The sequence below is a fragment of the Barbus barbus genome (assembly GCF_936440315.1).
Source record: "Barbus barbus genome assembly, chromosome: 37".
In the NCBI taxonomy this organism is placed as follows: Eukaryota; Metazoa; Chordata; class Actinopteri; order Cypriniformes; family Cyprinidae; genus Barbus; species Barbus barbus.
The window spans coordinates 18,698,914-18,712,620 of NC_136715.1; the positions used below are offsets into that span (position 1 = coordinate 18,698,914).

Genomic DNA, 13,707 nt, shown 5'->3' on the forward strand with positions numbered 1-13,707 from the left:
TCTTTCACAGCCATAACACATCTTAAGAAAGCCTTTATGATACTTTATAAATAATACTTGGAAAGTTGTTATTTATTAGGTTAGGTTACATCACATGGAGTGCAAATTAACGAAGCAATAAATTGCTGCGCTGATTGTGTTAACCATGTGTTTTGGTGCAATATTTAATTATGGTGCATTTTGAAGCATGATTTTGAAGGGGGGGGGGGGGGGGGGGGGCAAAGTAGCCTTTTTTATTGTAATTGTTACAAGCAAGAAATGTGTTTCACTGTAAAATGATGCATAATATGATGGAAAATATAGAGGTAGTTCTCCACTGAAATATGAGAAATAAATCCAGTGTTTTAATTATGTTTAGCGAAGCTGACATATTTTCAGTCAGTATGGTTATAATAATAATCGTTGTTATAATAATTAGTGAAAATTGAGGTCTATTAACTCAAAATGATTGGTTACGTTCAAAATGTTTGAATAGCATTGCACTAAAACAAAATATTGAATATTAAGTGGCATTTGCACACAAATAACTAGCAACTATTATACCTAGTCATACATGATATACATATGCATTGCCTAGTTGTATATTTAAAAGTTATGTCATACGTTATAAATACTTTTTGGGAAAACAATAAATGACTCAATACCGCCATCTACTGAGCAGTGAAAGTTCTCTTCTAAATCTAATTACTTCACACTTCTAAGAGCAGAAAGCAGAAATTGTTTGATGCTAACAAGTAATTATTGAATTTAAGTAAAACTAAGTTTCTATAAATCGACAAATCTTTAATCAAGCGACAATCAAGATTCAAAATGATTTTGAGGTGTCGTAATTGCTCTTGACTTGCATTTATAGGCAAATAAAAACATTAAAATGTCGAAATCAATTCCGGTATTATATAAAACTGAAAATATATAGAATCAGAATTAATCATATATTTTGTATAGTTCTCTCATAGAACCACAGGCCCACATTAATTATTGTGTGGAAGTTTGGGAAACAAATTACTCTTCTTATTAATAATCCTCAAAAATCTTTTGAATAATATCGGTCTTTAAATGCAAAATATTTAAAGTGTACCTAAGTATACTTGCAATAGTTCCACTTTAGCACAACCAAGTATACTAAGTATATCTTTATTTGGACTTATGCACAATTAAAGTGCAAAATTAGTTGTTCCAATTTAGCAGACTTTAAGTAGCCTATACAATTTATTATACTAAAAGTACAATCGCAGGGCATTTTATTAAGTACATAAATATGTATTTGAAGTATACTTAGTATGAAATAAATGTATATCAAATATACATTTAGGCTAAGTATAGGCCTGTTTATTTTTCACATGTACGTACCCCTCCCACAAAACTTTCTGCATTTTTAGATGCATGAATTAGGCTACTCATTCATGAATTACTCATATTCAAACGATATTGGCGGAATGGTTGCCACGCGCAGCCTCATTATGACGCCACACACGTTACGTTCTTTTTACTTTTTTTAATGCCCAGATCGCCTCGAGAAGACAGATTAGAAGTTTCAAGCCATTTTAACAGCTGTTTACAACCTGCGTTACTTGCTCACGAAGCTATGAAGATGCTTCGCTCCACAATCTCAAATTTACCATTTTTGGATGGAGCGGACGACATATATACGACAACTAACAAGAGGCACTTTAAATTAGCGGACACCACCACCGCCGTGCCGAAACGAGATATTATCCTTCAGCCTGTCTCACCAGACTTCCAGCACAGAGACCATAATTACCTGGGAAAAAAGCACCAGACAGAGACAGCGCTGTCCTTCCCACCCCGTCCACCAACTGCTGTCACGCAGCCCAAACTAACCCACCTCACGATGCTGAGCACCAACTTTAAACTGCATTCAGACGACAGCTGTGGGGACTTTGAGACCGCTCAGTCCGAGCTAAAGCCCCTGCCGATGTGTGCAGCCAAACTCATTCGTCCCATCACTGCAGTCATGATAAGCCTGCCTGAGGGCAAATATCCTGAACCCATTTATAGGACTTCCTACATCAAACATAAAGTGTCCTGGATCCAGAGAGCAAAGCAGCCCGCAAAAACAGGTCAGTACACTCACACTGTCTATTGACCTTTAGCTTTTTATGAGTTGATACAAGATGCTTTATTTGTATCAATCAGGTGTCGGATCAAGTCTAGCCATGGACAGAAGGGACAAATACCGTTCCAGTTATCATGAGCAGTTCCAGTACAGATGGTCCCCTCCTCCTCCTCTGTCCAAAGAGAAGGTACATTTATATTATTTGGCAGTGTTTTCAATAAAGTTGCAGTTCAATCATAACTTTTTGTCTTTTTTTTATTTTAGCAAAAAATTCAGTGTTCATCTGTGGCTATGGGAGATCATGAAAAGACGATGGACAAGCTAACAATGTATTCTACCTCATTCAGACAATCAGATGGCCACAGGTATGATGCAGCATAAACACAAAACTTGTACCTTTTAATATCTCACCACACCAAAAAGTTCTGTAAATTCTATTTTTTCACAACTGCTTTCCAGTTATTCATGTTGGAGAATCTGATTTTTTGGGGGGGTTTGTCAACAGCTCTGCTGAATTCAAAGAATGTCTGCTTCCTAAGATAAATAAATCTCGGCCCATCAACCTTCGGGAAGTTCCTAACAACAAATGGACAACAGCCTTATTTGAAGATTTTCATGCATACAAAGGAGGTATGTACATTAATTGTATGCTGTGTACTTTTTTATTTTTAATGCGGAACATGGGACAGGGCTATTATAGTCATCGGAAAACTGAAACTAAAAGTAAAACCATTAAAATTTCTCATTTGATTTAGTTTAACTCGACATAATAAAATGACTAAAACTGAAAAAAATGAATAACTCTATAGATTTATAAAAGAAATCCTCAAAAACTGACCAAAAAACAACAACAAAAATACTAAAATTATAATGAAAGCGGAAAATAATATTTAAAAATGTAATCTGATTCAGAATATTAGTAAAAACTAATAGTATTTCAGTGACACTGATGTGAGAATGTAATTTTCTTCTGATGCTATACATTAGTGAAAGTGTTAACTTACTATATTAATTAAATGTAACAATTTAATATGATAAATTTTTCATCCTGCTTTCTAAAGCTTGAAATCTTGACATTAACTATTTAATTCTCTCTCTCATTCAATGCAAAGTTGGGCACTGTTCTCAATAAACAGAAAGTAGGCTTTATCTGTTTCCTGGGCTTTTGGTGCATGTTAATGGTCAAAGCGCAGCATGAGCTGCAGATGATGCCATTTCAATACTCCTGACTGTGAAATCTTCGCTTTTAAGTGACTCAAACATCAGCCTGCCTTCAGCTTCTGCTTTATATTCATCACACAATGGGAAAATGAACAACTTACGACACATTCAGTCTATGACTTTAATAACTGGGTTTGTTTTTTTCCAGGCCTTATTCACCTAGAGCGCAGATGCCCGACTCTCAGCTCTGTGTTCAAAGGAGAGCTACTGATGGGAAACCAGGAGAGGCCGACAACAACAAGCCAGTGCTTCTTCCCAAAGGTGTGGCCTATTACAAATGATTCTTTCTTGAACATCTAGACAATACAAAGCATGTCTGTCCTAACTGAGATGTTTGCCTTTCAGATAAAGCACTCCCAGTTCCCAGTGCATGTGGATGGAGCCGGTATTGGGACTTTGAGCAATGTTAAATTCGAGAGGCCTGATCAAGATGGAAGGACAACACAGGAGCAGTTCCCATCAAAAGAGGCGGTCTGTCCCAAGCTTTCCGATCTACCCTCGTAGCCATGTGCTGTGTGAGCAAGGTACTTTGAGCTGTATTAAGTCACCTAAAATGACCTGCCCACATTACTTCACATTCCACCCTTAGAGTGTAAAAAGAGCATATGGGAGGCTGTTGCTTTAAAGCGCTATTTCTGCTTGATCTGACCCTTAAAATGACTTTTCAGTATTGTCATGTTGGTTCAGTCATAATACATTTTTGTTTACTGAAATAAAATTTAAATATAAGTTAAATGCAGAGCATTTTTAAGTTGCCTGCAGTGTTTTTTGTTAACATTTTGAATTAGACTTCATTTATATTTTCTGATAGTTAAGGTTTTAGTAATGTTGTGATGTTTTTGTCATTTTTATTAGTTTTGTTGTTTTTATTAATTTTATTTCTTGTTTTTTTATTTGTTACCTGACACAAAAACATTAAATGCAATTCATAAAAAGAATAAAATATGTTCTAAAAAATTATATAAATGTTTTAAATGTATAAATAATATTATATCCTAAATAATATGTTCTAAAAATATAATAAATTATATAAAATTTAAAAATTTAAATAATATAATGTTATTGTTATTTATTTTTTTTAATTTCTCTGTAATATTTTAATATCAAATATTTCTCTGATATTGTACTTCTTGGGTTTTTTTTTCAAGAGCCAGATTGGATGCTTGCAACCATGCAAAAAGATTTTGTCCCCCTGAACCCTAAAAGACAGAAAGTGAGCCCTAGCCAGCTTCAGCAGGTAAACAATTTACATTTCACAGCAGAAAAACCCTAGCTCCCTGGTTTTCCATTTATTCTCCAGTCCTTGAGAAGTAAACATAGACATTGGTCTGTGAGCTGGACCTTGGCTGGTAAATAAATAAATAGTGATAAATAGTGGACAGGTAGTTTACTTAAAAGCGATTTTTCCTGATGCTACCAAATATATATCAATGATTCTCCCATTTTTAGGGGTTGTGCTGTATAATAGTTCTTTGAGTTTAAGAGCTCATATAAGTTTTAAAACTGATTTTGACCTTACTCTAATCTCTTTCAAGGTTAAAGACAGCCATATCAGGCCCTGGCACAGCGAACATGACTTCAGGACAACCCACAACAAAGCGTTTGTTCCCAAACCCTACTGCAAGGCATCCCTGGAAAAGCCACTTCTTCAACATATCAGCTATATGCCGTTTTGAGTTGAAAAATGTCCAAATCATAAAAAAAGCTCAAATGTCATTTTCTGGTTGACAGCCTTCTTTAGTGTATTGTTCATGCATAATCAACTCAACTCCAAAATCCAACAGAATCAACAAAATCCAACTCAACTCAAATAGGAACAATTATTATTTCTTATTATTTTATGATGGATTTGATATTGTTGATAACGTTAAATGACAAATATGCATAGACTGGCTTAAAAAGGACACATTTGGTTAGAGTGCAGACCTTTTTTGTGTTTGACTTTAAAATATTAAAAAAGCATGCATGTTTCAAAGCATTGCGTATATGTATGTCCTGTCAAATTCATGTCATGTTGGAAGTCCAGAATTTGGCACACAACGTCATTACCTCTATAACCACGAGTGTGAAAAGTTCAGCATAAAAGAGGCTTTGAGGCATGTTATGACAACAGAACATGTCCTACTTACAGATCAAGAGGGTGTGTGGGGAAATTCAAGGTTAAATGGCGATCTGGAGCCCACGGTGGTAATGACTACAAGAAGTGTGTCAGAAGGCACTGATTTAACACAACACGTATAGGCGTTTAGACCAATGCATGTGCAAAATATCATAGGAGAGTGGCAGAGGTTTTCCAGTTAAACGTGCTGTTGTCTGCCAGTGAAGAGCCTCCATGCAGGTCTGTTTGTGTAGGGAAAGAGGCATGATCCTCTACCTGCACAGTATTTAACCAGAGCCTGTGTGTTATCAGACCATCTGCCGAGGTAATGGTGCCACGTCTAACTCAGATCTCGCTTTCTCACACTCAAAACAAACACAACATCTAAGTTGCAACCTTGAACTTCAGCTGTTTGATGTTTATGCACAAGTTCAATATTTCATTTTAGTGATATTTAGATGGATGTTTCCTATGATTTGTCTCATGTTACATTTTATTGCATTTGCAAGTTCACAGAATTAGGAATACTGTCATTATCATGCTGTAAATGTGCAAATTTGTGATAACACTTTCAAAAGTGCTTCTACTTTGCATGTTTCTAGTTAAAAAAAAGAAAAAAAAAGAATGAACAATAGAACGTTACATTACATACAACAAGAAAATGTATCTTAGAGTAACATTAGGCTATTGCTTTCCCATAGCTTCAAAAAACTCAAGAAACTGGCCCGTTATACACTTGTCCAAAACATAAGCTCGAAGGCATATTTACACCAGCCAGTGGGCGTGGCTATAATTTAAAAGGGCATGTTCGGCTTCCTATTGGTGCACAATCGAAAGTAGGCGGTCTCCAAACAACAGAATTGAACTTTTACGCTGTTGTTGTGACTTTATCTCTTGTACGCAGTTTGTGGGTTTTAAAAGTGATATGTGCGTCTTATTTTTGACGTTCAAACTATTTAAAACGGAAGGTTTAACGACGTTTGTATTGAGCGCTGTGCTTGCACCTGGTTTGAATGAGTTATAATAGCCTCTAATCATAAGTGATACACAAACGGATTATTCATATAACTTAAACTATATATTTTGGGCAGCACAATTATGGGTTTCCAAAGCGTCAAACTCTTTGCCCTTGAGCTGGACGGTCCGGAGGATGCGGTGTTCAGCAGTGGAGAGGTGATCACTGGCGTGGTGATCCTGGAGCTCAACCGGGAAATCAAAGTCCGAGCCCTGAGAGTCCTGGGACGCGGGGTCGCTGCAGCACACTGGCTGGAAAACCGCTGCGTCGGCGTGAACACCGTCTATAACGACTACACATCCAAGATCACTTACTTCAGGAAGAGACAGCACCTTATTCGAGGTGGGTTTGCACGGATTGATCAACTCATTAGATATTTAATACGATGGTTCAAATTAAGAAACCGTTTATTTCCCCATATTGCTATGCGTGTGTGTGTGTATAATTTATGTGCAAAATATGTAGTTGTAGTTTCAACTTTCATATAGAGCCTAACTAAATGTATTTCAAAATGTATTTGAAAAAAAATAAAATTTTACAGTAGCTTATGTTTCAGCTAAATATGGGATTGAAATATATGGAGGGCAAATTATATTTTTAAATGCTTTTTAAAAACATGGTTATGTTGTTAATATATATTTTCAAAAGTATAAAAAAATTATATATAATTTTTTTATGTGTGTGTGTATATATATATATATATATATATATGTATGTATATATGTGTGTGTATATATGTATATATATGTATGTATATGTATGTATGCATGTGTGTGTGTGTAAAAATATTCACAGAAATATATTTTAAAGCATATTAACAAATATATTTTTTGGCATGTTTTTTTTATTTTGAAATTTATTTAAACCATATATTTGAAATATATTTCTTGTTGTATGGGTCTGTGCATCACAAAAAGAGAAATTATGAAGAATATCCCAATTGGTCTTTTCAATGAATGGTCACTATATATATATATATATATATATATAGAACATAATAAAAGCCTTGAGGGAAGAATATTCCAAATCTTCTGAATCCGTTTGGTAGCTTTATGTAAAAACAAAAACTTTTGGTTTGTAAGACTTTTTGTTTTTGTTTGTTTGGTTTGGAACAACATGAGGGAGAGTAAATGATGACAAAATAGTGAACTGCCCTTTTAAGAGTGGTCATGCAGTAGTTTCACTAATGACTGGCTGCTTCTTCATGACCTTTGACAGCTGGCACAGGAGTGATAATGCTGAGCAAACGTGTGATCTGGTTAATCATTCATCTGTTGAGGTGAAATACACACGAGCAACTGTACTTCACAAGCCAAGTGCAGATTAAAAGCTCAGCTATTGTCATTCAAATGACATAAAGGCGCGTTTGATGTTAATAGGAAGTATTTACAGGTTATCAGGTTGTTTTACTGCTCTAAAAACATACTATAATGTGATAGATGTTATGACCTACTAGTTGATTTCAACACTTTGCAGCAGTAATTGGTGGTTTGTAAATGCAGTTACAATATGATGTCCTTTTGACACACTGTTGAATTAATATTCAATTAATTGTAATTTATTTTTGTAATTATCAAATAATTTTGTGATTTATTTAGAGTAATGAGAGAAAGATAAGTAAACATTTTGTCAAAATTTGTTTCTTTAACTTTTATTTATATATATAAAAAATGGACTTAGTTCTCTCATTGCATTTTTTTTTCACTGACAGTCTGTTATCCAAGTTATCAAAGGTTATCAGAATGCAAACAGACTTCAGTGATAAAGAGAAATGATGCTGCAGACAGATGAAACATCCATCAAAGACACTGTTTTGTCAGATATCACAACTGACAATGAAGAGTCCTTTCAGGAGTTTGATTCAGACACTGGCTTATGTCCGTTCATCTTTGTGAAGGCTTGGACTGGACAATTTTTGGCTATTTTAAAGTTTCGGCCAATTGTAGTTGGTAATTGTGTCAGACAGATTGATACACAGTGTTTACATACCGCAGTGTCAGTTTAAGAAATCGCACGGCCAGGCTTTCTTATCAAAATAAACAGCTTGTGCTTTAACAGCACAGACGTGACAGTCCTCACGTTGTAACTTCAGCTTTGAACCACTAGAGAGTGAACGAAGCACACTGACTAGTGTGCGAGGCGCTAAACTAATGAAGCGACCCCACCGCGAGAGGGCGATGCGTGGACTGTACTTCGCTGCTAACAAAGGAGCAAGTTGTTTTTGTCATAAAAGTCTGAGAAGGTGCTTTTGCACTTTTATTTGACCATTTTAATACTTTTGGCAGTTCACACTCCTTCTGCAGATGTTTGACTTGAATGGCTTGAAGTGTTTGTTTATATAGCTAAAGGAAGTTCGCATATGCGCATCTTTCAGAAAAAGTGACTGAAAGTAGCACAACAGCACAGAATGAACCCGTTTTGCTGAACTTCTTCACTGGGAGGTTCCTCTGCTTTGGGCATGCTCAGTCAACTTGTTTTTGTCTAAGAACCTGTAAGCATCAATCATCCGAGCTCTCCATCCACACCCAGTTAAGATGTTTATGATATAATAATATCAGTAAGACCGCCCACACGAGTTAAAGGCCGACCTGGGAACATGCACAGCTTCAGTTTTGTTTTGATACAGAAGGAAAAGCAGCTTCATTGCACTTGAATGCACGCGCGCTCGCTCTTTGTTTGACTTCGCACGTCTGAATTAGACAGACTTCAAGATGATTTTCGACAAGCTGAAAAAGTTCGATATAGTGTTTGATTCTCCGGAGCTGGACTGTCCTCCGGTGTTCAGCAGCGGAGATGTTGTCTCAGGGAAGGTTGTGCTCGAGCTCTCGGCGGAGACTAAAGTGGATTCGCTGAAGTTGCATGCAGAAGGTTTCGCTAAAGTCCACTGGACCGAGTCTCGCAGCGCCGGGTCCAGCACGGCTTACACGCAGAACTACAGCGATGAAGTGGAGTACCTAAACCGGAGAGAAGTTCTGCTGCAGGCAGGTCAGTCATCCAGGGCTGCCTATCTAGAAGATGTTCAAACTTGTTTTCGCCTTTCAGTCAAGCGGATTGAGTCGACCCTTCTAAGAGTTCACATTTTTGTTATTATTCTCCCTCATGTCTTTCCAAACCAGACTTTCTCACGTGACTAAAAATAAACACACTGTCCTCTCTTTTCAATATAACGAAAGTGAAAATTGATTGAAGCTAAGAAAAAAAGCATCAAAATGTCTGTGTGTGTTATTATCTTTCAGTTAATGTTAATCATTTTAGGAGACTATTGATTCAAAAGAACTGAACTCGATAATGAATCACTCAGATCTGGATTAAGCTATTAATTGAACGTATTTGATTCAAATGAATCGTTCATAATTGACTCACTCATCTGATATCGCTACATTGTTGTTGTAAATAGCAGTTTTTAGTTAATAGGGACTCTTAATTTTGCATAATTTGTACTTTTACACCAGCAGTTTGGTTAATGTGTAAATTAATTAATGCGAGCAATATGTAATGGCTGCTGAATAAACTAATTCAGTTATTATTCAAGAGGCAGGGGTTAAATGAGAAACAAGTTCTACTTAACAAAACTTTAATGGAAAGGTTTGAATGAACTAGACAAAAATAATCCTTAACGTCAGCGGTTGATGTTGTGTTTTGTGTTATATCATCATGCAATTCTGACATAACTGCCCTTATCGTTGTGTGTTTATTGGTGCAATCATGTTTCTTTACCTTTCTTCCCCTCCAGATAATGGTGAGCTGACAGTCCTGTCTGCTGGGAGATACGAGTACCCTTTCAGTTTCCAGCTGCCAGAGGAGTAAGTGCTGCTTGCTTTTATTAGTCTCATAAAATGTTATCAGTGAGCTTTATTTGGAAAGTTTTACAAGGGTATGAGTGTTAATGGAAGTGTTTTGTCTGTCAGAACTTTAGTGACATCTTTTGAAGGCAAGCACGGCAGCATTCGATACTGGGTGAAGGTTAAGCTGCATCGCCCATGGGCCACCGTCAGGAAGATCAAGAAAGAGTTCACGGTTATCGAGCCCATTGACATCAACACACCAAGTTTGCTGGTAGGAGCTCAGAATGGCTGTCGCTTTATTTTCGGTTTATAGTTTTGTGCACACTAAATCAGAGTTTTTATCTTCAGGCACCTCAAGCTGGAACCAAAGAGAAGATGGCCCGCATCTGGTACCACAACTGCGGTCAGGTGTCGATCACCGCAAAGATCGACCGCAAGGGGTACACTCCAGGTGAAGTGATTCCAGTCTTCGCTGAATTCGATAACTCCACGTCTCGCTCCGTGATGCCGAAAGCTTACATCACCCAGACGCAGACCTTCATCGCAAGGGGAACCATGAAACAGAAGAGGGCCGTGGTGGCCACGTTGTGCGGGGACATAGTTGGTGCGCGCCGTAGAGAGACATGGCACGGCCGTGCCATCAAAATCCCCCCAGTCGGCCCCTCCATCCTGCAGTGTCGCATCATTAAAGTGGAATACATGCTCAGGGTGAGTTTTTGAGAACTTTGAGCTACTAAACCACTAAAGCTGCTAGAATGATCTTTCTAAACAAAACTTTGTATTTTCATAGGTGTGCGTTGATGTTCCTGGGACGTCCAAACTTTCCCTGGAGCTTCCTTTGGTTATGGGCACCATCCCTTTGCATCCGTTTGGCAGTCGCACGTCTAGCATCAGCAGCCAGTACAGCGTGGACATGGAGTGGCTTCGCATGGCCATCCCTGAGCAGCCTGAGCGTACGTTTCTACCCAACCCTGGGTTTCGTTCTCTTTCATCAGCCTGAGAGCGACGTCATACCGTGAAATGTGTGGCTCACTTTGATTCTCCTTTGTTTTTAACCACAGCTCCTCCAGATTACAGCTCTGTTGTGTCAGATGAGGAGGCGGTCCAGAACTCCACAGCAGTCCAACCTGAGGAAGATCTCAGCGGCGTGCTGCAGCGCTCCCTCATGGCCTACATGCAGGAGTTCAGATTACGCCCGCCTCCGGTGTACAGCGAGGTGAGCAGACATGCAAAACTAGCTATGTATTAGACAGGTTTTCAACTGGTTTTGTCAGTCAGGACCAAGATTTTTAAATTTTTATGTTTATCGAACAAAAAATGAAACCATTTGGAAGCCTGTTTCACCCCAGAGTACAAAAAGTAAATATGTATCTTGTATAATATGCATTTAATATGTAATATTGTATAATGTGTGTAATATACAATCCCAAAACCTAGTCTTTTACTTTAGAAGAGGTCAAAAAAGACGTTTACAGAACAAAAAGAGAAAATGTTTTGAAGCCTGTTTTTGCCTCGAGTAAAAAAAACAAATATTTAACTGAGAGAAACTTGCACTGACTGATCTTAAAATATATCAGTGCAAATCAGTAATGTTTTTTCTAAAGCACTCTCATAAAAATGACTTAAATGTCCTAATTGAACTATGGCCTAATCCTGGTTTGGTCGAAACCCTATCTGTGAAACCAGGCCTGTATCTCCCAGTGGTACAATGTGATTTTAGCATCGCAATTGCGACTTTCTTATAACAGCATCTTTAACTCAGAATTTTAATTTTTACTTTTATTTAGAAACACAATTTTTATTTTTACTTCCATTATTATTTTACAAACCACAGTTGCACAAAATTGGCATCTTCCCAATTTGGCCTGCAACTACAAAAGTGCTGCTGAATTTCCATTGAAATGCTGAGTTTCAGTGTGCAGCCTTTGACATCAATAACAAATGACCAAAGGACGAGTTTCGTCCTGCTTATAAAGATTTGATTCTTTCCTTGCTCTCCGCAAATCACTAATAAATTAATCTGGTATGTTTTAAAAGTACCAAAATGGGAAACATTCTGATCTGTTTTTTTTTCTCCTCAGGTGGACCCAAACCCTCAGCCCATCATGATGCGTCCTCGCTGCATGACCTGCTGAACTCCCTGCCAGCTGAGCATCACCTGATGTTTGAAATAAAATCTGAGATTTAATTCTCCTGGATGCCTCTCTGAGACTGAGATTGGCACTTGTTCCTCGTTCGAGCCGTTCGCATGGACTAGGAGATGTCTGGACTAGGTGAGGACGAGTGCTTGCATCAAACAAAGAGGACATTCAGTACCGGGGCGAACAAAGGTTCCGCCCACGTTTGTGTCCCAAAGAGCGATCGGACTTTGGTCTGTGCCTCGAATGATTGTACGTAGAATCAGGGAATTTTGGGTATGAATTATGGGTGAGAAGCCATTCAAAGATGCTGCCCATAGTGCCCTATTTTGCTGTGAACGAGGGCTGAGTCCCTCTTAACCAACTGCAGTCTGCCATCTTAGATGTTAGCAGGCGTGTGATGTTGTCCTCTCCCGAAACTGTTATGTACGCCTCTTTTGATGTTGGTTGGTTTTAGCCAAAGAGATCGGTGTAACGTTCATGTGAACGAATAATTCTATGCTAAAGGGAAAAACTAGAGCTTTAAGGGGGAAGTCGCAAATCCTGGAAGTAGAAAATCTTTTCCCCCCTCTTGGAGCGAGCCGCTCTTATGTTGGTATAAGTTTCATCTGGCTCGACAGAGGTAGAGTCTGTGACCTGGAAGGTCTTAATGTCTCACTGAATGTAAACCATGGATAACTTTTGAGCAAAACTGTTGTTTTTTTTCGTCGTTTTTGCCTGTGACTCGAGGTAATGCAGGGCTCGAACAGCCCTTGACGGTTAGCCTTACAAAGTAATGGGATAAATTACAGAGCCATGTATACCCAAGGTGCCTTTTTTGTAGTTTCAGACGAAACGATGAACGACTACAGGGATTGTCATGTTAAGCTTTCCTAGTGTTGCGACACCCTGAAGTGTCCTTACACACATTCCAAAAATACCACTTTGCTTCATTTCCAGATTATGAGAAAGTGTAACTTCAGGTTTACACATAATGATTATTTATGGCACTCATTTTGAATGAATATATTTTATAGATTTTTGTTGTTGTTGTTGAAATTTCTGACAAGTGTATTTTTTTTGTTAATCACTTTTAAGTAAATAAAAAGGAAAAATGATACATTTGAGTATGGTGTTTTATTTCATATGATTGTGGAAAAACAATTATATTCATTATAGCATATTTATTTATAATATGATTCATAGTTATGCAAAGGGTTACGCAACCTATTTGCTTCAGCTTATGTTTGAACAACAAAAGTTGAATACTTGTAAAGTGCCTCAAGAGTTCCTAACTCATATACAATTGCATTTATCATAAAATCTTTGTTTTCCATCCACGAGAATGTCAAAAGAATACAGCAAAAGAGTCCTGGGGGTTGTGCTTTTACTGT

General features: G+C 37.6%; 2 protein-coding genes across 3 annotated transcripts; both read left to right on the top strand.

Moving 5' to 3' along the window:
- The first annotated feature begins 198 nt into the window (after nucleotides 1-198).
- Nucleotides 199-5,282, top strand: LOC306857218 (uncharacterized protein). Its single transcript, XM_079397042.1, has 8 exons — nucleotides 199-2,081; nucleotides 2,158-2,264; nucleotides 2,342-2,442; nucleotides 2,583-2,707; nucleotides 3,447-3,559; nucleotides 3,644-3,822; nucleotides 4,447-4,535; nucleotides 4,834-5,282. The coding sequence occupies exons 1-6, from the start codon at nucleotides 1,499-1,501 to the stop codon at nucleotides 3,800-3,802; spliced, it is 1,188 nt and encodes a 395-aa protein (XP_079253168.1). The 5' UTR covers nucleotides 199-1,498; the 3' UTR covers nucleotides 3,803-3,822; nucleotides 4,447-4,535; nucleotides 4,834-5,282.
- Nucleotides 5,283-6,220: 938 nt separating this feature from the next.
- Nucleotides 6,221-13,439, top strand: LOC306857213 (arrestin domain-containing protein 2-like). Of its 2 annotated transcripts, none has more exons than XM_079397023.1 (7): nucleotides 6,221-6,753; nucleotides 10,145-10,214; nucleotides 10,320-10,467; nucleotides 10,545-10,904; nucleotides 10,987-11,149; nucleotides 11,258-11,412; nucleotides 12,278-13,439. In XM_079397023.1, exons 1-7 carry the CDS (start codon nucleotides 6,495-6,497, stop codon nucleotides 12,329-12,331), a joined length of 1,209 nt encoding a protein of 402 aa, XP_079253149.1. In that variant the 5' UTR covers nucleotides 6,221-6,494; the 3' UTR covers nucleotides 12,332-13,439. The 2 variants fall into 2 exon arrangements, with proteins under 2 accessions (XP_079253149.1, XP_079253148.1); XM_079397022.1 differs by lacking the exon at nucleotides 6,221-6,753 and adding an exon at nucleotides 8,532-9,396.
- Nucleotides 13,440-13,707: the final 268 nt, after the last annotated feature.